At 38.6% G+C, this 22,309-nt stretch overlaps 1 protein-coding gene across 2 annotated transcripts in view; it reads left to right on the top strand.

The window, feature by feature from the left end:
* Positions 1–22,309, top strand: part of myofl (myoferlin like) — a 36,068-nt gene extending 13,759 nt beyond the window's left edge. Inside the window, exons 19-54 of one of the 2 annotated variants that reach the window (XM_017464448.3) lie at positions 713–826; positions 1,855–2,032; positions 2,122–2,246; positions 2,339–2,448; positions 2,863–3,055; positions 3,190–3,345; positions 6,343–6,474; positions 6,588–6,751; positions 7,205–7,319; positions 8,417–8,519; positions 8,700–8,836; positions 9,930–10,094; positions 10,308–10,395; positions 10,722–10,799; positions 10,920–11,101; positions 12,084–12,242; positions 12,411–12,512; positions 12,639–12,800; positions 14,231–14,396; positions 14,495–14,568; positions 14,744–14,755; positions 14,899–14,997; positions 15,086–15,208; positions 15,488–15,643; positions 15,749–15,840; positions 17,330–17,500; positions 17,599–17,747; positions 17,862–18,001; positions 18,136–18,224; positions 18,303–18,398; positions 18,575–18,716; positions 19,770–19,869; positions 20,219–20,400; positions 20,687–20,796; positions 20,894–21,041; positions 21,144–22,309. In XM_017464448.3, the coding sequence (XP_017319937.1) occupies positions 713–826; positions 1,855–2,032; positions 2,122–2,246; positions 2,339–2,448; positions 2,863–3,055; positions 3,190–3,345; positions 6,343–6,474; positions 6,588–6,751; positions 7,205–7,319; positions 8,417–8,519; positions 8,700–8,836; positions 9,930–10,094; positions 10,308–10,395; positions 10,722–10,799; positions 10,920–11,101; positions 12,084–12,242; positions 12,411–12,512; positions 12,639–12,800; positions 14,231–14,396; positions 14,495–14,568; positions 14,744–14,755; positions 14,899–14,997; positions 15,086–15,208; positions 15,488–15,643; positions 15,749–15,840; positions 17,330–17,500; positions 17,599–17,747; positions 17,862–18,001; positions 18,136–18,224; positions 18,303–18,398; positions 18,575–18,716; positions 19,770–19,869; positions 20,219–20,400; positions 20,687–20,796; positions 20,894–21,041; positions 21,144–21,179 (4,548 nt within the window). In that variant the 3' untranslated portion in view covers positions 21,180–22,309. The remainder of the gene's footprint in view (positions 1–712; positions 827–1,854; positions 2,033–2,121; positions 2,247–2,338; positions 2,449–2,862; positions 3,056–3,189; positions 3,346–6,342; positions 6,475–6,587; positions 6,752–7,204; positions 7,320–8,416; positions 8,520–8,699; positions 8,837–9,929; positions 10,095–10,307; positions 10,396–10,721; positions 10,800–10,919; positions 11,102–12,083; positions 12,243–12,410; positions 12,513–12,638; positions 12,801–14,230; positions 14,397–14,494; positions 14,569–14,743; positions 14,756–14,898; positions 14,998–15,085; positions 15,209–15,487; positions 15,644–15,748; positions 15,841–17,329; positions 17,501–17,598; positions 17,748–17,861; positions 18,002–18,135; positions 18,225–18,302; positions 18,399–18,574; positions 18,717–19,769; positions 19,870–20,218; positions 20,401–20,686; positions 20,797–20,893; positions 21,042–21,143) is intronic. The other variant, XM_017464451.3, reaches the window with a different exon arrangement.

Genomic DNA, 22,309 nt, shown 5'->3' with positions numbered 1-22,309 from the left:
AAATACGTTTTAATACCCTAAGCAAGACATTGTTAGCAAACTCTTAAATACAAGGATTTTCTTTGCCAGTCATTCTGTACATACTCATATATCAAACACAAACTGATCTTTATGTTTATGTAAAGTGGTTTTTTTTTGCCTCACCACCACCACAACCCCAACTCATCACACATAAATCATTTACAGCTTTCTATATATATTCTAGACAATAGTGAGATTTGTGTACATATCTCCCACCCCACATATCCACCCTTCCCTTCCCCATCCACCTACTGAATAGGAACAAAAAGGGAGAAAACATATATGAGATGAACATGGTTTAGTCCATTCCCAACCTGACTACAAGTCCATTATTTTCTTAGTGTTAGTTATTTTATTTTTAAAAAATGCAGGCTTTGTTCATACATTTATGGAATTTTAGCTTTGCTTATCTGTTCAAACATAAAAGTTTGAGAAATACTACTGAGACAAGGGCCTGACTTTAAAAAATAATAATAATTTGTCATGTGATAGCATTGGAATGCAAACTGATTAAAGCAATGTGTAATCACTTGCAATAAATGCATTTGCCCCTAAATTCTATGTTGATTTGTCACTGTTTGTTTTACATAAATAGTATTTTGAAAAGTTTTACTGGTAGTATTTGCTCTGTACTTAAGATCTACACAATGGCTATAGGTGTTACAAGTCACTGCATGCCTGTATGTGACAGGGTGAGGGGGTAGCCTACAGGGGCAGAGTTCTCATTGAACTTTCTACTCGGCTGGATGACAAGATTGACAAGAAAGTGGATGACCTCAACAATGATGATGTCCTAGTAGCACAGGTAACAGCATGCAGCACAGGACAAGTCACACCTCCAAATGAGTTTCACTTCACTGCTTTTATTTTTATGGAAACATTCTCAGGGGAAATTAGCGGATATGAAGATAATTTAATAAATTTAGCAAATCTTAGAAGAAATGTGAAGTAGTCGCTTATTCACTTTGGGTGTTATTTTTATTTTTTTACTATATAGATCTTATGGTCTACCTTCAATGTTGTGTTTACAGTATATTTGGCATTAGACTTTTTATCACATGCAGCCACTAATGATCTTAGGTTAATTATTAATGTATAATTACATGGATTATTATTGACAGCAGTGGCTGCAGGCAGTCAAATTCCAGTCTGATTAGTATTACTAGTTCAAGTTTTATGGCTTTTAGTATGAATATGTTAGCCTTAAAGTTCTCTGTAAGCTAGTGTGCTCCAAAACAAGGACAAAATGAATTCACATTTTGTAGATAAATTCTTTCAAAATTTACAGTCTCTCTCTCTCTCCCTCTCTACCACCAATTCGGACCAATCATTCTGCACTTCAGCTTTTCATCAGATTTTTTGTTCAATCAAATGCTCTCTAGAATCTGAAGTGTCCCACCCCCATCATTATAACAATCCATGGTACTAACTATCAAGTACAATTTAGCCTGAGCTATGAGGTAAGATAAACGCTATTGACTATTTAAAAAGATTGAGGAGCCACTCAATATGTCCCGCTCCGACTTCCGGTTTCAGTGGAAATTACTTACTAACGCTGCGTGTTTCCAGGTACTTCACAGGAACTTTAGACTACAAATGTAGCTAGGCTTATTAGCATAAATTAATGCTTTAACATAAATGTACCTAGATGAGAAGTGTAGCATTTACCATCTGCTTTGTAAAACATGCAGCACTCTTGAGGAGTACGCCTTATGGATAAAAACAAGTTCGAGTTTTGAGAGATGAGATGGCTGATATGTGAAAACTGCTAATCACTCAGATAGAAGCTTTAATATTAGAGTCACATAGTGTTAAATCTCTCTCTGTGAACAGAAGTACCAGCGGAAGAGGAAGTTCTCCCTGTGTGCAGTGCTCCACAGCGCGTGCATGCTTCAGGAACCTGGTGAGCCCATTCAGTTTGAGATCAGCATCGGCAACTATGGCAACAAGATGGATTCAACATGCAAACCCCTGGCCTCCACCACCCAGTACAGCTGTGCTGTGTTTGATGGTGAGATCATTATTATGGCTACTTGGATATATAGTATGACATATACACATGAGCATGCTCACTCTGGTGCCTGCTTGTGTGTTTTACAGGAAATCACTACTACTACTTGCCCTGGGCTGACACTAAGCCGGTTGTTATCCTCAATTCCTTCTGGGAGGATATCAGCCATCGTTTGGATTCAGTGAACATTATACTCTTTATTGCTGATAGACTGGTAGGGTATTAATGAGTCTCTATAACATAGAACGGGTCTTATAATTACAAAACTCAGTTACGATAGATAGTTTCTGTTCTTGTTCTTACCAGCAAGCCAACATTACCACACTGAAGACGGCCATACTGGCTAAAGTTACTGAGACACGACTAGCTGAGATCTGGCTGAAACTCATCACTCAGCTCATCGAAGACCTCACCAAGTAAATCCGAGCATCAAGAATCCCAGCGTCATGCTTTATTTCTGTCATCATATGCGTAGTACTATTATAGGTTACTTAAAGGATCGGTTTGTAATTTTTACCATGCACTGCAACCTGCAAATTGCAAGACTTTCCCTCCCCTGATTAACCCTGTACCTTTTCACGATTCTCCAAGCACTTCATAAGTTTGTTTTTGAGTAAATGGGGCAAAGCTGAGCTGCTCGGTTTCACCTGGGCATAGGGTTAATTTCTAGGTTAGAAAAATGTAAATGGAAACATTTTAAATTATATAATTTTTACAGATCTAGAATAAATAAAAATGACATACTGAAATTTTAAACGTATGTATGCCATTTACTGCATTGGGATCTACTTCCCTGGCCAGTCTTATTTGATATAAATTCTGTTTGCTAGTTACCGGTTGCCAGACATGGAGGCCAAGCCTAACGTGACAGCACTGGATGTTCAAATCAAAAAGCTACGAGACAAAACCGTCATCAACATTAGAGATGCCGCCTGCCACATGAGGGATGAGGCTACTGACGTTAAAGCCACACTTACTGACATAGAGGATTGGTTAGACCGCCTACAGCAGATTACAGAGGAGGTTCAATTTGTTTCATTTATGTTTCGTTTCTGCTCTACTTGTTAGTTTTAATAAGAATTACATATTGAGATATATAAGTTGTTGAAGCACGTATATGTACATAAATGTACAAGCATCTCCTTTTCTATTTGCAGCCTCAGAACAGCATGCCTGATATCATTATTTGGATGCTGAGAGGAGAGAAGCGTCTGGCTTATGCACGCATCCCAGCCAATGAGGTCCTCTTCTCCACCCATAGCGAAGAAGCTACTGGAAAATACTGTGGCAAGACACAGACCATCTTCATGAAGGTAAACCAGAGATATTTAGTACAGCTCATTCATACAGTGGATATAAAAAGTCTACACACCAATGTTAAAAATGAAACCAAGACAAATCATGTATTAAGTGAAATCAATTAAGTGAAAAACAATCAGAAACATTTTAGTGAAAAATATGAAAAATTTAAAAGTTACAATAACTTGGCTGCATAAGTGTGCATACCCTTTTATAACTGGGGATGGGGATGTGTTCAGAATGAACCAATCACATTCAATCTCATGTATGTTAAAAGTAATTATCATTCAGCTGTCATCACTGAAATTATTCTAATTAACACCAAATAAAGACCAGTGGTTTATGTAGGATTATCTTCACATCTTCTTGGTTTCATCTGACTGCTGAAACCATGGTCCACAAAGAGCTTACAAAGCCTGTACAGGGTCTCACTATAAAAAGATTTCAGGGATATAGGGTACAAAAAAAATTCCAAAACATTAGATATACCATGGAATACTGTGAATACAATAATCAGCAACTAAGAAAATATGGCACGACATTAACACTAAGAACAGGATGTCCCTCAGCCAGAGGCATACAGCAGCATTAAAATTATTGTAGTGATTTCTGGCAAGTACTACATGTGACAACAATCTCCTGAATTCCTCATATGTCTGAGATATGGGGTAGGGTGGCAAGATGGAAGCCCTTTTTAACCAAAAAAAAAGCCAGCTAATTTCCCAGAACCATGTGGAATAATGTATATTGATCTGATGAGACCAAGGTTGAACTTTTGGCCATAACACCAAAAGACATGTTTGGCATAAAAAACACAGCACATCACCAAAAGAACACCATCCCCACAATGAAGCATGGAGGTGGCAGCATAATACTTTGGGGCTGTTTTTCTTCATCTGGAACTGGGGCTTTAATCAGGGTGGAGGGAATAATGAATAGCTCGAAATACTAGTCAATTTTGGCACAAAACATTAAGTCTTCTACTAAAACACTTAAGATGAAGATGAAGTTAACCTTTCAGCATGACAACGACCCAAAGGAAACCTCAAGATCAACAAAGGAATGGCTTCACCAAGATCAAGGTTTTGGAATGGCCCAGCCAGAGTCCAGATCTAAATCCAATCAAAAATCTGTGGGGTGACCTGAAGAGGGCTGTGGGCAGGAGATGCCCAGCCAATTTGACAGAGTTCGAATGCGTATTGCAAGGAACAATGGCAAAATATTGCTAAGTCAATATGTGCCAAACTTACTGAAGAAAACATGTTTCTTACCCAGAAACATTGATTGCTGTGATAAAATCTAAAGGTGCCTCAATGAAATATTAGTTTAGGGGTGTGCACACTTACATCTTCTATTATAATCCCCCCCCCCCCCCCCCCCCCCCAAAAAAAAAATACTGTTTTTCACTTGAATTAATAGATTAAAATTTCACCATAATGGTAGAAAAGGTTCTGACATGATTTATCTTGGTTTCATTTTTTATATCACAAAATCCTGCTATTTTAAGAGGGTTGTGTAGACTTTTTATATCTACTGTCGATTTTGATCGACAGTCTTTTGATGAGAAACAATTTACACAGTGGCTTAGTGGTTAGCACGTTTGCCTCGAAGCACCGGGCTTGGGTGTTCAATTCACAGCTCTACCCTATATACAGTACATGGAGTTTACATGTACTCCGGTTTCTTTCTCTAGTCCAAAGACATGTGTAGGCTGATTGACATCTTGAAATTGTCTGTAGTGTGTGTGTGCGATTGTGCCCTGCGATGTGTTGGCACCCCATCCAGGGTGTCCCCCACCTTGTGGCCTGAGTCCCCTGGGATAGGCTCCAGGATTAGTGTTACAGAAAATGGATGGATATTTGGAAACAAAAAAATGAAGCCTTCTTTAGTGTCAGATGCAAAAATGCTCAAATTACTTTTTTTGGATGGATTTTTTATATCATTTTACTTCTCAATTTGGTCACCCGGAAAACCCATTCACACCCACCCACCAGCCAGCACTCCCTTACTGTACAACAGCTAGCAGCCAGAGAGGATGAAGTCTAACACATGGTTCCTACCAGACGCTTGAAGCCACACAACCACGTTTTTTCAAACCTCTGCTCATGCTGTCACAGGGCAGCATAACACACTGAGAGGAAACCGCTATCTGCCCTCTTTCGCATACTTGAGCTCTCAGATGCCCACAATTGGTTAGTGTCACTGTGACTGACAAGGAAGAGAGAGTACATCATTCCTCCAACACAGAGAGCACGGCTGCAGTAGTTTTGCTACCTTGGTTCATGCCATGAATGGCTGTGGCATCATCTGGTCTCGAACTCATGATCTCCCAATGATATGGGAGTTCTTGTGTTCTTCTGTCTTGTGTTATTAGCACACGTTTGCACGTGCACTTTGTACAGATCTAATTTAGTTCTGTGTCGTCTCATGTGGTTAGTGTCGTGTTTTATGTAGCACCATGGTCCTGGAGGAACGTTGTTTTGTTTCACTGTATACTGTACCAGCTGTATGTGGTTGAAATGACAATAAAGCCACTTGAACTTGATATGGTGAACCAATATGGAGGCCAAATACCCAGATTTCTAATTAAACAAAGCATTATGAGTTGTTAAATATGTAAACCACAGTGTAATTAAACTTGAGTGTCCTAAAGATATGTTTTTTGTATGATTATCACTTTTTAATACCTGTGCATGGCCAGTAATATTATCATGTTATTGCTGTTCCTAGAATATTACACAGTACTGTATTGCCTTTGGGAAATCAAGATGCAATCTTATATGTATGAGTACCTCTTTAGCCCTTGTTGCACTTTCATTTGCTGTTTTTAGCTATGATCTACTACTGCACTAATGTGAAATAAATGAAAATTGTTAAAACATTAAGATGCTTTTGGGACATGGCTTAATGATGAAGGACAAATGAGAGTTCTAATGCAAGACCAGTTGATATCCACTGCCATTGATGATGCTGACATTTGCCCACAAAATACCCTTACATCTTGTTTTCAGTACCCAATGGACAAAAATAAAGGGGTGAAGATTCCTGTGCAGCTGCGTTTGAACATGTGGTTGGGACTGTCAGCTCACGAGAAGAAGTTCAACAGCTTTGCAGAAGGAACATTCAGTGTCTATGCTGAAATGGTAACACGTACATTTTGGTTCGTTACTAGAGTAATCATGCACAGAATGTGATTAATCTGAATAAGGCAGTGCATTGCGTAGATATATTATTAAACAAGCCTTCTCTGTGATAGTATGAAAACCAGGCCCAAGTTTTTGGAAAGTGGGGAACTACAGGCCTGGTCGGCCGCCACAGGTTCTCTGACGTGACAGGGAAGGTTAAGCTGAAACAGGAGTATTTCCTGCCTCCACGTGGCTGGGAATGGGAGGGTGACTGGTACGTCGACCCTGAAAACTGGTAAGTAGCCTAATGGTACACGTGAAACATATATAAAATGTCATGAGTTCTTATGCTTTTCTTCAGGAATTTGCTATTCTTGACATTTCAGCAATAACTCAGGGGCAACTGCAAACATGCTGTAATGAGAATGTGTATGAGCTGGTTTTAGTAGTGCTTCCTGGGATGTTATTCACACTATCCAGCTTACAATCAGAGGAAATGGAGGCTCTTGGCCTAGATTGGCACTTGGCTTGGGAAATATATACACATTCCATGAGCCAGCCTTTCTCTCCAGCTACAGTGTTTATACAGACAGCAAGGCTCATGAACGTACTGTTAGTGACCCTGTCTCTTAACTGCATACCAACAAAACAATCTTTTTCATTCATTCATTGCATTTGTTGTGTTATGTGTCTGTGTGTGTGTGTGTGTGTGTGTGTGTGTGTGTGTGTGTGTGTGTGTTTGGATCAGTCTGCTGACAGAGGCTGATGCAGGGCACACAGAGTTCACGGATGAAGTATATGAAAATGAGAGTCGTTACCCTGGTGGCGAGTGGAAGCCAGCAACCGAAAACTACACCGATGTGGTGAGGAAGAAAAAAACCTCTAACAGGCTCTAACAGCACACACTTTCATTAACGTTGGAAGCGATATTCCTGGAAAACATTCATGCTGATAAACATAGGGCAATTTCTTAATAAGTGAAGTGCTAATGACTGCCAATTTAATGGTTGTGGGTGTAGCCATTGAGGGCGGGGTCTGTGAAGAATATGCATGCAAATAAACACGTGCACCTTATTAACAAACGGCTGGCACAATGTAAACTTTAGCATGCACGTGCCATCCTGCCAAAAAACAAGTTTTTTTTTTTTTTTTTAATGAACATGTGTCTGTGTGTGTGTTTTCTGTTCAGCTGGTAGTATTAATTAAATAGCAGTTGCATGATTACAATTGGAAACCATGTAATACTGAAAAATCCATGGTTCATTTCATTATCCACATTCTGGTCATTTGGGACTTGTAAATGGTTGTGAACTTGTTGTAGAAGTGACATCAGCACTACAGACAGTGTAGCAGAGAAAGCTGACTGGCACTCAAGCAGCTGAAGAGGAAAAAAACAGCAGCTGAAAATAAACTAAAGGCCTTGATTTTATTTTGGTTTTGTTTTTTTCCAGTAAATTCCCATTAATGATTAACTCTCTTTTTGAACACTCTGTAGATTAATGAATGAATGATTCTGAAGCCATTCAAGTTATGGCAATGTTTGGTTAAGGTCAGTCTTAGTAAATTAGAACAAGTGGTTCATTACAAGAACCTTCACAATAATCTTTAAATATTTAAAGATCTATAGGATAGTGCCAGTTTATTAGTTTTGCAGTGGTATAAAATGTGTATATGGTCTATAATACGTGAACCACTTATTGTCATGATCTCATTGAGAATTCTTATTTTTTTGGATATTCTAAACAGTAAAAAGACTGGAAACTATATTTAGACAATCTGATTCATGCATCTGCAACATTTCTCCTAGTCCACTGACTCACACATAGCTTATGCTATTTGTAAGTCAACGCTGACTGAGACAGGTGCTGTCATTTAAGCCTGTTTCCCAGACAATAGCTAGATCAAGCAAGCTGAATGCAGCTGTTTGTTCAGGACTGAGGGATGTGTTTGTTCTGTGCAGAATGGAGAGAAAGCCCAGAAACCCAGCGAGATTGAATGTCCCCCAGGCTGGAAGGTGATTCAGGACTGGAGCTTTGACAGCAACAGGGCTGTGGATGAGAAAGGTTCGAGATCACAGCATCATTCATCATACGAATTTGAACCAATTATGTCTGACAAATTGCATACTTCTATACATGGTGCCTGCATGCTCCTATTGTATAAAACCTATCAATTTTAGAATGCTGGACAAGACACCAAGAATGTGGCTTGAAGGAAAGTCATATTTTTGCTTCTAACAATAGGTTGGGAGTATGGCATCACTATTCCTCCAGGTGATAAGCCCAGCTCCTGGGTAGCAGCAGAAAAAATGTACCATGTCCATCGCAGGAAAAGACTGATCCGACTCCGAAAGAAGATAGCAAACGCCCCTGCCTCAGAGGTGAGGACTTGACATGATGCTGTTGTTCAAAAGCAATAATGTTATAAGCCATATAATTAATAGTTATGGTTCATATGCAATGCTCCATGAAGATTCAGAAAAAAGAGATAACTTAATTCAAACTGGAGTTCATCAACAACAAGCATGTAAATAATGAAAGGGGCTGGCTAATGAGGACTGATTCCTCAGGAAAATCTTGCATAACCTTCATTTGTGTTTGACAATATCTATCCAAACATCTATATCTGTTAGTGAGGTATGATCAACGCCAGGCAAGAACTCAGTATGTAGTGCTACATATATGATACCAAGGTGAGAAGTACATCCACTTTGACCATTTTCTGTTATCAGATATATGTCTATATTTTGAAAAATAAAATAAATAAAAGAAAAGCTTATAATTTGTTTTGCTTCCTAGTGTATTACAACTGTAAAATTTAGTATATAAATGAGTTTTCTTTGCTGGTATAATCTTTTGCCTCCAATAGAGCCTACCATAGCCTCTCAGGTTATTATAATGTATTCGCTATAGAGTGTTAATTAAGTGACAGATCTCAATAGTCAAGATCTTGATGAATTTGTGGAATTTATTACGCAGTGAAAACATGATCAAAAAACAACTGAAACATCTGAAAGGGGTAAGAAGGTGCCTCATTGCCTCTAAACTGGTATGATAACCTCCAGTGAGAGAAAACTATGTGTGTTGACTTGGATCTTAAAATACCTGAGTGCAACTATACCTGAGCATATATAAAGCAAATGAGTCATTTAGAAAAATTGAGAGCTGATTCAGGTAGGTGATAGATTTATAATAAGGGCATTATTGTAAAACAGTGCTCAGCCTGAGCTAAGATAGATGCGTATTAAAAATACCCCCAGGGTGAACGTGAGATAAAATGCATGGGTGGTTGCCAGGTTTCTGTTAGAAAGGAAAAGCATTGTTATGTTATGCCTGAGAGTGCAACATGTTTGATAAAACAGCTTCAGTTTTACCTCATACTTGTGATGCCTTGACTCAAGAAATAGTTTCTAGTTTGGTGTAGTTAATGCCATCTTTTCTTTTTTTGTGGGGGCTTTCTCTACATCCTTACAGAAGAAAGAGGCAGGTGATGGCTGGGAATATTCCTCTCTGATTGGCTGGAAGTTTCACAGGAAGGAACGTTCATCAGATACGTTTCGGCGCAGACGTTGGAGGAGAAAGATGGCCCCATCTGACCGAGTGGGCGCATCAGCCATATTCCAACTAGAGGGGGCTATGGTGAGCATCCGGTTACAAATTTGTATTATAGAACTATGTATCCGTTGTTTTTGGATCTTTGACATAAAACAGGATTAAAGGTATCATGTTGTGGTTTAGATTTGGTCTAGTTTTAGATTTACTTCAAGAGAGAGCTTAGGAAATTTGGGGGATTTTCATAGTTGTACTAAACAATGTTACACTGAGTGGCTTTTGATTGTGTTTGGTTTCTAGGGGGGGGAAGTCGATGAGAAAGATAGCAAAAAAGAGGCAGCCAAGCTTTTCGGTGCCAACACGCCGACTGTTTCCTGCAACTTCAGCAGTGAGTAGCCTGATTCATGCCATCTAATTAAAGCCTTGTGTAACAGATCCCTGCTGCTGATATACTTCCAATCACCACTCCCTTTCCTCAGAGGAAATCTGGACCCCTGGTACCTAGCTCGATTAAAAAACATTCAGGGCTGACAATTTGGCTTTGGAATGCCAATAGTTATTGATTACATAATTACATAACTGAAATTTCTACAGCTGCACTAATGTTGTGTTCCTGCAAAGAATTAATAACAGCTTATATCAGGTATGGCAGATTTTGTAGACAGCTCATGTTGTCTGTAAACGAGTGCTAAAACTGTTCTCTTGTCCTGATAGGGTCGTACATGTACCACCTCAGAGTGTATGTTTATCAAGCGCGGAACCTTCTTCCCATGGACAAAGACAGCTTTTCGGGTGAGTCGCTATAAAACTTTCAAATGAATTGCAAATGTCACCTCTTGCTTTTCATCTGATAATAATGTGGTGGCAGTAGCACTGCAGTTGTCAGGTCTTTTGCATTTGGTTTTCCTACAGATCCCTACTGCCACGTATCCTTTCTCCATGTCAGCAAGACCACAGAGATCATTAAAGCCAACCTCAACCCCACATTTGACCAGACACTCATCTTTAATGACATTGAAATCTATGGAGACCCACAGACTGTTGCTCAGAATCCACCCAGCATTGTCCTGGAGCTTTTTGATAGTGACCAAGTGGTATGACTGCTTACTCACTATGATAATCTGCTTAATCACAATAATAATCTTCAATATAGTGCTTGAGCTGACACTGAGTGCACTTACACTCACTTTGATTTAGAGTGTTAATGAATTGTCAAAAAAATCTAGTTGCTAGGTAAAACCTGGAGATTTATAGACAAGTTTCCTTGTCCTGGAAGACATTTGTAAAATGACAAAAATGGATGCAATGTCCAGTAAAAATGTAAGTCCCTGGAAAAGTTGAGTTATTAAAATACAGAGCTGACTATTAAGAGAGAGCGAGAGAGAGTTTGTGTAATGTAATTTAGGAATTTTAAGTATATTTTTAACAAAGTCAAAACAGACTGTCTTTTTCCCACATCTGGCCCACATACTGCTGTGGAATGATGGCAGTGAACTCATCCGAATCTGGCTGCCACAACACAGTGACAGCTCAGCCTTGATGAGAGCACATCTCAGCAATGACATGGAACAGAGCTTATAGCTCAGCCAATTTCTTCTCAAAGTTGAAATGCTGTGCAAGCATAGGTTTTGTTTCTTGAGCTCAGTATTATAAGGCTCTATCTAGGTTAGGAATGAATAGAAGATAGGACCTTATAATACTAACATCAGTATTTGGGACATTTTTGACCCTTATTCCAAATAATGTGGGCCAACAGGACCCATTTGACGTGCCATTGCTGTAACTGGCTAAGCTTAGTTGAACTAATTTAAGCTCAACCATCCCATTAAGCTTCTAATAGTGAATTAAAGCTTGTGATAAAATTATATATGGGCTTTTTTCTGTCAGTAAGGAGGTGATCAGATCATACTGTCCATTTGTATAAAATACATCAGCAGATGTGAGCTACTTTTTCAGGAAGAAAATGTGCTAGGAAATTTCCCAAGAAAGATTAGAAACCTTGATGTTTCTACAGAATCATGATGTTTTTCTTGATTGTATGAAAATCTGTTGTGTTGATGTAGTTCTGTATTGCAGGGGAAGGATGAAGCCATGGGCAGGTGCACATGTCCCCCAGTAGTAAAACTAAACCCCAGCACACCGCTGAGCCCAAAGCTGCTCTGGTTCCCCATCACCATGAAGGGCCGAAGTGCTGGACAAATGCTAGTGGCAGCCGAGCTCTTGCTGAAAGATAGAGTATGCTATTATCATTAAATCACAATGTTTGAACAGGTACCTCACTGTGTTTGCAGGATTGGTTGTCACTCTTGTGATGACTGTGTTATTATATAATTGTACATGTTGTTGTTAGTGATGTATTTGTTAACCTCTAATGAGCTGTTTGTCCTACTTTGCTGTGTCCAGGCAGCTGAGACTGAACTGCCACTTGTGCCACCCAGAAGAGGAGAAAATCTGTACATGGTGCCTCAGGGGATCAGGCCAGTGGTGCAACTCACTGCTATTGAGGTAACACACTGAAGCATGTCATTAACATTATCCCTTTAGTGTTGGGCAGACAAAGCAGGGTAGAGACAAGTTATTATTTACAGCAGTTCACCTGTGTGTGTCTATGTACGTACATGCACTTTACAGATCTTGGCCTGGGGTTTGCGTAACATGAAGGCGTATCAGCTTGCCGCTGTTTCCTCCCCCAGTCTCATTGTGGAATGTGGTGGGCAGATTGTACAGACGACTGTCATCAAAAACATCAAGAAAAACCCAAACTTCCCTGGATCAGTTCTATTCCTCAAAGTGGTATGGTCCATCGTTTTTAAACATACTAGGATTGTATATGCCTAGTGAACACTGTATGACTTCCAAATGTGTACTGATCACACTACTTGACAATTTGTCAAAACGTATTGTGGCTGACTGCATTTGTCTTTTTGAAGTTCATATATCACCTTGAATGATATCACCTTGAATTATCCTGAACAAAAACATAGACATCTGAAGGCTAATGTTAAATACACAATCTTGCTCTTTCCAAAGCTCTATCAGCCTTCTGTCTATTTTCCATGCACAGAGTTTCCTCTAATTGGATATTACTCATTGCTGTTCTTACTACTTGCTGTATACATGCTCATACTGCAAGATTTATCAGTTTTGTTTAGTTATTTCCCCTATTCTAGTCGCCACAGCAGATCACCTGTCCGCATATTTTGATTCTGGCACACCAAATGCTCCTGACACACTGAGAGTGCATCCCTCAAGTGGCTGGGGTTGGCTCCCTGGGGGAATCAGGGAATCAAACCATGGTGGTGAGAGCGCCACATATTAGCCACTAGTCCACCAGGGAACAACTGCAAGATTTATCAGTGATCATTTAAAATAGGCTGGAAATTTTAGAGAAAAATAATAATACGTGAAGTGCTAACATTTAACATGCAAAAAAAAACTGACTGGCTTTTGCTTACCAAAAGTTACGGATAAAGTTGTTCATTTGAACCAATTTCCCCAACCTCTAGTTTGGGCTGCACTTTAGTGGCTCAATATTGCATCTTTTCTTTTTTTTTTATTACTTTATTATTAGAATAAATAGACTCATCTTAGCCCAAAAGGAGTAATTGGTTTAAGGCTTATATAGGCTTTATTGCACCACAAATATCATGCATTCTACACGTGTACAATACCAGTCAATAGTTTTTGATGACTGTCTATTAGCGTTTGGGTTAAATTTCAAGAAATGGGTTAATGTTAAAAACTCTAGAATTAGGCAATCTAAATACATAACAGGTCCAAGTGAACTGAGAAATGTTTGTGACTTTTTTTATTGGCAAAAAATCAAGATCTAACTAGTATACGCTTACTGTATTTGGATAACACTGATTAGGCACTTGTAGCATGCCCAACATGTATATTTTATACATGTATATTTGTCTTACAGTGTATATGACTGTCTAGTATCAATTGTAAGACAAATCTAGGCTTACAGTAACTACCTCGCCAAACATGTGCACTTGGCTTTAATAAAACGCTAATTTGTGTCTGGGCAGCATGCTGTTGCTGCAGGTAATGTTCCTTAATTCCTTAAATTAAGTCCTTGAATGGAACACTTTTTAATTGCCAATACCTGCAATAAAACGTATAAAAAATCTCCACATGTTCCAACCCTCTTGACTGTTTTTTTTTTTTGCATATAAATATATGCAGATGAATTTTGTATTTAAAATTTCTCTCCTTAGCTTCTTCCCAAAGAAGAGATGTACACTCCACCCATAGTGCTGAAAGTGATAGACCACAGGCCCTTCGGCAGGAAACCTATCGTTGGCCAGTGCACTATAGACTCTCTGGAAGAGTATAGGTGTGATCCCAACATGGGCACCTCTGAAGTATCTCGGACTGCAAGAGGTAAGAGATCTGACACGGTGTGAAACTTGTGTTTTGTCATCGTCGACTAAATAACATTGCCCCAAATATTTGAATTCCCTGGGTGTTTCATGTTTCAGTGTCCATGATGGTAGCAACCTCTAGAGATGTGATCATTAACATAGAAGACAAAATACCAATCGTACACAGTCAGGTACAGATACTCCTTCCATGAACACAAGTTTATTATATATCAAGGCATTTTTATGCCTATATATAGGCATAAAAATATATTATATATTTTAGTTAGAATTTTCATTTGTTGCTATGTGGAGTAAAGTCTTACTTCTGATCTGTCTCATACTTTTCCATTGGATTTGTTTCTACAGCCAGCTGAAAAGGTATGTTTTTACATCAGAGAGGTTTTCTATTAACAATAAAGAAACGATAAATTTACAATGGCGGTCAGGACCTGTACAAGTACATAATTGTTATCATTTTTTTAATCAAATTGTGTCTTATTTTATTGTAAACTGTATTTTAGGTGGATGAAGCTGTGGACTGGTGGAGTAAATTCTATGCCTCTATTGGAGAACATGAGAAGTATGGCCCGTATCTCCAAAAAGGTTATTCCACCCTAACAGTGAGTTTACAGGCCATTCTTTACAATCAATGCATTTTGAAACTGTGATTAAACAGAATATATATGACAAGCATGTCTGTTATTGCAGGTTTATGAGACTGAACTTGAGAGCGTATTCCATGGCCTGACAGACTTCTGTAACACATTTAAACTGTACAGAGGAAAGAGTGATGATGGTGAAGAGGATCCTTCTGTAGTGGGGGAGTTTAAGGCAAGTATTTTGCCCATAAAAAGCTCTCTTCTGCTTATTCCAAACTGAGTTGAAGGATTTGTCAGTAAATACTGAACAGCTGTACTTAATTAAACACACTAGCAGTACATGCTATTGAACTTTCAAACTCCAACATAAAGAAAATTAATGATATTCTGCCATCTAGTGGTGGATCTTGTAACACTGAATATTTTCATCCAACAAACATCAACCAGAGTAGTTCTAGATTTCCAATTTCAACATTTAGGCTTTAATACAGGCCTCTAAATGTATTCACAGGGTTCGTTTAGAATATATCCCTTATCAGATGACCCGGGTGTCCAAGCTCCTCCTCGGCAATTCCGAGAGTTACCTGAAAGCGGGCCTCAGGAATGCTTGGTTAGAATTTACGTGTTGCGCTGCATTGACCTGCAACCCAAAGACAACAACGGCTTGGTGAGTATACAGAGAACACAGCTGTGTATGAATTAGAGTTTATTCTACAATATAAATCAGTGTTGGTAGGTGGTTTCCTGTGTTTATACTCTTGTTCTTTTTCAGTGTGATCCTTATTTGAAGATTACTCTTGGAAAGAAGACCATTGAGGACAGAGATAACTACAAACCAAACACCTTAAACCCTGAGTTTGGAAGGTCAGACATTGTTGAATGCTATGTGACAAAAGGGCAAAACACTTGAGTCATAAAATACTGTATTACAACCCCAATTCCAAAAAAGTTGAACCACTGTGTAAAATATCAATAAAACAAAATACAATGATTTGCAATTCTCATAAACCGATATGTTATTCACAGTAGAACATAGAAAACATATCAAATGTTTAAACTGAGTAAATGTACAATTTTAAGAAAACAATTAAGTAATTTTGAATTTGATGGTCACAACAAAGTTGTGATGGGGTCAACAAAAGGCTGGAAAAGTAAGTGTTACTAAAAAGAAACAGCTGGAGGTTAATTTGCAACAGGTCAGTAACAGGATTGGGTATAAAAAAAGAGTGTCTTAGAGAGGCAGAGGCTTTCAGAAGTAAAGATGGGCAGAGGTTCATCAATCTGCAAAAAACTGCGTCTACAATTTGTGGAACAATTTCAGAATAATGTTCCTCAATGTAAAATTGTGAAGACTATGAATATCTCATCATCTACAGTACATAAATTCATCAAAAGATTCTGAGAATCTGGAGAAATTTCTGTGAGCAAGGGACAAGGGTGAAAATCAGTATTGCATGCCGGTGATCTTCGGGCCCTCTGTCGGCACTGCAGTAAAAACATGCATGATTCTGTAATGGAAATCACTGCATGGGCTCAGAAACACCTCCAGAACTCATTGTCTGTGAACACAGTTCGCCGTGCCATCCACAAATGCTGGTTAAAGCGCCATCATACAAAGAAGAAGCCATATGTGAACATTATCCAGAAACACTGCCATCTTCTCTGGACCAAAGCTCATTTAAAATGGACTGAGGCAAAGTGGGAAACTGTTCTGTGGTCAGACGAACCAAAATTTTAAATTCTTTTTGGAAGCAATGGATGTTGCGTCCTTTAAACTAAAGATGACTAAAGAGGAGAGGGACCATCCAGCTTTTATATCAGCACTCAGTTCAAAAGCCTGCATCTCTGATGGTATGGGAGTGCATTAGTGCCTATGGAATGGGCAGTTTGCACATCTGGAAAGGCACCATCAATGCTGAAAGGTATATACAGGTTTTAGAGCAACATTTACTTCTGTCCAGATTACATCCCATCTTTACTTCTGAGCGACTCTGCCTTTCTAAGATACTCTTTAGACCCAATAATGTTACTGACCTGTTGCCAGTTAACATATTTAGTTGCAAAATGTTCCTTCAGCTATTTAGTAACACTAACCCTAACACAGCCTTTTGTTGCCCACGTCCCAACTTTTCTGAAATGTCTTGCATCCATGAAATTCAAAATTACCTTACTTTATTCTTAAAATGGTACATTTCCTCAGTTTGAACATTTGATATGTTTTCTATGTTCTATAGTGAATAACATATGTGTTTATGAGATCTGCAAATCATTACATTCTGTTTTTATTTACATTTTACACAGCGTCCCACCTTTTTTGGAATTGGGGTTGTAAAATCCGTTTGTGTTTTTGCAGGGTGTTTGAGCTGTCCTGCTTCCTGCCACAAGACAAGGACCTGAAAATCAGTGTCTATGACTTTGATCTGTTAAGTCGTGACGAAAAGGTTGGGGACACGGTTATTGACCTTGAAAATCGCCTCCTTTCTCGATTTAGTGCACACTGTGGTCTTTCCCAGTCATACTGTGTGTAAGTCATTTTTTCCTCAATGCTATCTACATTTTCATTTGTCACATATGCATGTATGTAGACACGTTATTTATAATCGGTTATGAAAATGCATTCAGCTCTGGAGTGAACCAGTGGAGGGACCAACTGAAGCCATCTCAGATCCTGGACAACCTCGCCAAACTGAGAGGAGTCCCGCCACCACAGATTGCAGAAGATGGAAGTTCACTGTCTTTTGAAGGACGTGACTACAACCTTCAGGACTTAGGTATTCCTGGTGTGATAAATACAGTATTCATGTACTACTGAAAGATCAATAGTTCATAAGTGGTGTTTGTGTGGTATTGAGAGTAACTGTTTCTGTGTGGCACTGCATTGCTAGAGGCCAGTAAAGTGCTGCACCAGCACCTAGGTCCAGCCAAAGAGCGTATTTGCCTGCATGTACTGCGCAAACAGGGCCTTGTGCCTGAGCATGTAGAAACCAGGACACTATATAGCTCCTTCCAGCCCACTCTCTCCCAGGTAACTGTATAAGACACAGCATCTTATGCTTCCAGCTACAAGCTATAAGCTCATGCTATGCCTGTTCAGAAAGCTGTGAATTATCCTGATCTAGCTATCTTTCAATGTGATTGTTTTTGTCTGTCCTTTTTAAGGGGAAAGTTCAGATGTGGGTGGACATATTCCCCAAAAGCCTTGGCAGTCCTGGACCCCCAGTTGATATCAGTCCTCGTAAAGCTAAAAAGTAAGAACCAGTAGTCCTCGTGTTCTGCTAACTTGCATTTAGACCTTTAGTGCTGATGAAGTTCCTCCTGTGTTAAAGGTACTACCTACGGGCTGTCATTTGGAATACCACTGATGTCATCCTGGATGAAACCAGCATTACTGGCGAAAAGATGAGCGATATCTATGTGAAGGGGTAAATTATAACTTTAAATATAAATCTATTAGGCTTACATGCTGCTAATTGAAAAAAACACTAGGGTAGGGGTAAAAAAAAAAACACATTACATTTAGTGCATGTGAAGTGGAATAAAGCAGAGAAATAGTGAACTACAGTACTGTTGCCAATCTGACACAATGTGTAATCTACAGATGGATGCCAGGTATGGAACAGGACAAACAGAAGACTGATGTCCACTACAGGTCACTAGATGGAGATGGAAATTTCAACTGGAGATTTGTCTTTGGCTTTGACTACCTACCAGCGGAGCAGTTGTGTCTTGTATCAAAAAAAGTGTGTACACTTGTTTAAATGTAACATTTGAGTAAATTAAATGTTTTAAGCAGTGGCCATCAGGGGCTCTTTCTACATCAGTGTAGAAAAATTAACAGACCCCCTTATTATTGCAGCACATATTCAGTTTATACTGTTCAAATACTAACCCATAATAGTTACACTGTGTAAAAATGTAGATTCATATGAATCTGTTTTATTGAGCTTTTAGATTAGGTAATGAGTAACTTTCTATAAGAAAAACATTTGTCATTTTAATCATAATCCTTTCTAGCAGTACACTGGCATTCCATTTCGTCTGAATGGAAATCGATTTATCAAACATTTTCAATCAGTATAAATAAGTGAAATATTTCATCATTGCAAGTCTGTTATAAAAATTTGTCAGGACAGTGTTGGGTTTCTGTCTGTAGAGTATCATGACTCTGTGTTTAGCTGCTGTTGAGCAGGGCGATGGGAAATAGGAGGGGTGTGAGCCCCTTGCTGGGCAAACAATTCACACCTCATAATAACACAATAACATTGGTACAGAGATAAAACAGACAGCCTTATAACACCATATACAACTGGCACAATAAAATTATCATTTTTAAAACTAGTAGGCTAGGTTAAAAAAAAAAAAAAGAAAGACTTATGGAAAAACTTCAAATTCTTAAAGCCGTGAGTGTCTACTTTTATATGAGCTGTTAACCACTAGTGTGGAGTGTGACATTTCAATGCTGAACACGGGCGGTAAAAAGAGTTCAAATAAAAAAAACAATAACAGCTACAAAAAGAAAAAATTGTTACACTCCCCCTAACTATGTTGGTGGTAGTTGATAGTGACATCATTACATCACATTATTAAACAATAATACTAAAATTGTGGACACCCTGAATAATGGCCACTTTAAGGACCACTGCTCTATAAAATCATTTATTCCCATTTGTCACTGCAGCTTCTTACAACCATTTTCACAACCTATTGCTTTGTATTCCACTGCTGATTATGTTAGTAGGCCTATTGTTATGAGCAGTTTATTCTCTAACTCTTTTAACCTATTTTGGTATCAGGAGCACTTCTGGAGTCTTGACAAAACCGAGTTCAGGATTCCTCCCAAACTGACTATCCAGATCTGGGACAATGACAAATTCTCACTGGATGACTACTTAGGTGAATCTCTTCGATATTTTTTTTACTCTCATGTGTAAAGAATTGCAGACTAGTTCACATTTTACATTCTGCAGAGAAGTACAAAAAAAAAACTGTCATGACAGCATAGGTTTTGTTGCAAGTGTCAGTTGAGAACTAATGCAATGGGGCATTAAAGCACAAGATGCAATTTATACTGCAATACCAGTCTAAAAAGACTTGAAATGCTCAAGTATAAACGTATTATGAAGCAATGTTAATTGGAATACTGTATTTTGCAACTCTATTCATTACATCAAGGATTTATAAAAGTCTATTCAGAAAGGATAACTAGAATTGTGAAATTGTGCCATTTGCCTTTCTCAAACAGGTACAGTGGAGTTAGATTTAAATAATCTTATCCCTCCAACTAAGACTTCTGAAAAGTGCAGTCTTGACATGTTGATACAAGGAACAAACAGGAGCATACCTTCCAAATCACTGTTTGCCCAGAAGTGTGTGAGAGGCTGGTGGCCCTGTGCCATGGAGGAAGATGGCAAGAAAGTTCTGACTGTGAGTAAACAGTAAATAATATGTATTGAGCATATATACTAAATAGTAAAGCACGTTGTGACGTTGGTGTACATCCCATTGTCCCATAGCATACCGGGTCCATAGATAATGTTATCTAACTACCGTATTGTAGCAGACTCCTATCAGACCTGCCGTCTCAACTAGTAGGGACGAAAATATTTCCGAAGAGACCAATAATTTGACAGAGAGAGTAGCTGACAGAAGCCCAATGAGAGGATATGGAGAGTACAATTGTGACTATGTGAGGCACTGTTTTGTATGTCAGGGCAAAGTGGAGATGACTTTGGAGATTGTGGATGAGAAGGAGGTAGATGAAAGGCCTGCTGGGAAAGGAAGAGATGAACCCAACATGAACCCCAAACTGGATCCTCCAAAGTAACAGTCTATTAAACACATCATACTGTAAGAGATTCTACAGGAAGTTTGATTGCTTTATATGACACTAATCTTTGTTTATTAATACGTTCAACAGCCGTCCAGATACATCATTCTTATGGTTCACAAATCCATGCAAATCTCTGAAGTTTATTGTGTGGCGCCGGTTTAAATGCCTCTTCATTCTAATCATCATTCTTATACTAGTGGGCCTGTTTGTAGGAATCCTGCTGTACTCGTTGCCTGTAAGTTATGATTCAGGACTCTGTAACAAATGCTAGCACACAAATAATATAATCTAATTATTTGCACTGTACATGACTTAACTACACCTGTTTCTCTTCCAGAACTACATCTCAATGAAAATTGTGAAGCCTTTCTGATGGGCAGCTAAAGAACAGTCGTCAGGGTTGAGTGCCCTGGTTTTAATACACCAGCATGATCACCGCAGCATTTTTAATATTTGTACTTCAAGAGGAATTAAATATATATTGTTTAAAAAAAAATTTGCTAGCGTTTTAGCACTTTTCATTGCACTAATGTTCATTACTGTTTTAGCTGTTCTATACAATACATATATAAACGAGCAAAACATTTTGGTTCAAGGATTGTTCTTTTTTATTTTATCACATTTTCAGTTCATCAGTCTGTTCTGAGTAACGTCAATTAGCTTTCCTTTATTAATGTACACTTCAGCAAATCTGTACGCATTCAACCAACATCCAACTGTACTGTATATATTTCTCAAACTGAATGGCACATTCCTACCAAAACCTTGATTGATTTTAGGATTCTACCCAAAATTCAACATATACTGTACAGTATGCCAAGCTTCATGTGTGGTTCATTGAACCAATCATGACAAAATGGCATCTGGCAGAATTCTGCATGACGTATACTTCAGTATTTATTTGCTGACTGTCAATGTTTCATTTCTATGTGAGAATTTTTGGGATGCAAGCTGGGATGCTTGGGTGTTTTGGATCTTTCAACAGTAGACACTTTGTCCAATTTACCCAAGTGAGGGTTTCCAGTCTCTTTCCAATCTGGACCACCTGGAGATTCTCTGTTTTGCTTTTTTTTTTTTTTTTTAAGGTTGAGGAGTTTAAACTGTATTGCAGGACTTGAGGTTATAAGTTCTTTGTTCGCACACTGATTTCAGTCAGTGTTCACTGTGTTCCTGAACTTAATACATTTATATTATTAACAATGCATAAAGGACTACAATCCTCAGTCCATTCAAATGAGAGATGGGGATTTAAAGGAAAACCAATTTGTCAGTGACGCTTGTTTAGCAAAATATTTCTGCAATTGTTTGGTTAAGCACAAGACATCCCTCTGCAAATGGTTTGACTTGATATTCATGTACACCCTACTTTTTTTTTTTTTTTTTTTGGGGGGGGGGGGGGGGGGGGGGTGATGACAGCCCCGCAATGAGAAATGTAAAAATCCTTCATAACGCTGCTGTACCTGATAACATTATTACCAAAAATAAAATAATGTCTGGAAAGCA

This window comes from Ictalurus punctatus, chromosome 3 (assembly GCF_001660625.3).
Source record: "Ictalurus punctatus breed USDA103 chromosome 3, Coco_2.0, whole genome shotgun sequence".
Taxonomy (NCBI): Eukaryota; Metazoa; Chordata; class Actinopteri; order Siluriformes; family Ictaluridae; genus Ictalurus; species Ictalurus punctatus.
The sequence above is the reverse complement of the archived record's forward strand: the minus strand, read 5'-3'. Positions and strand labels throughout refer to the sequence as shown.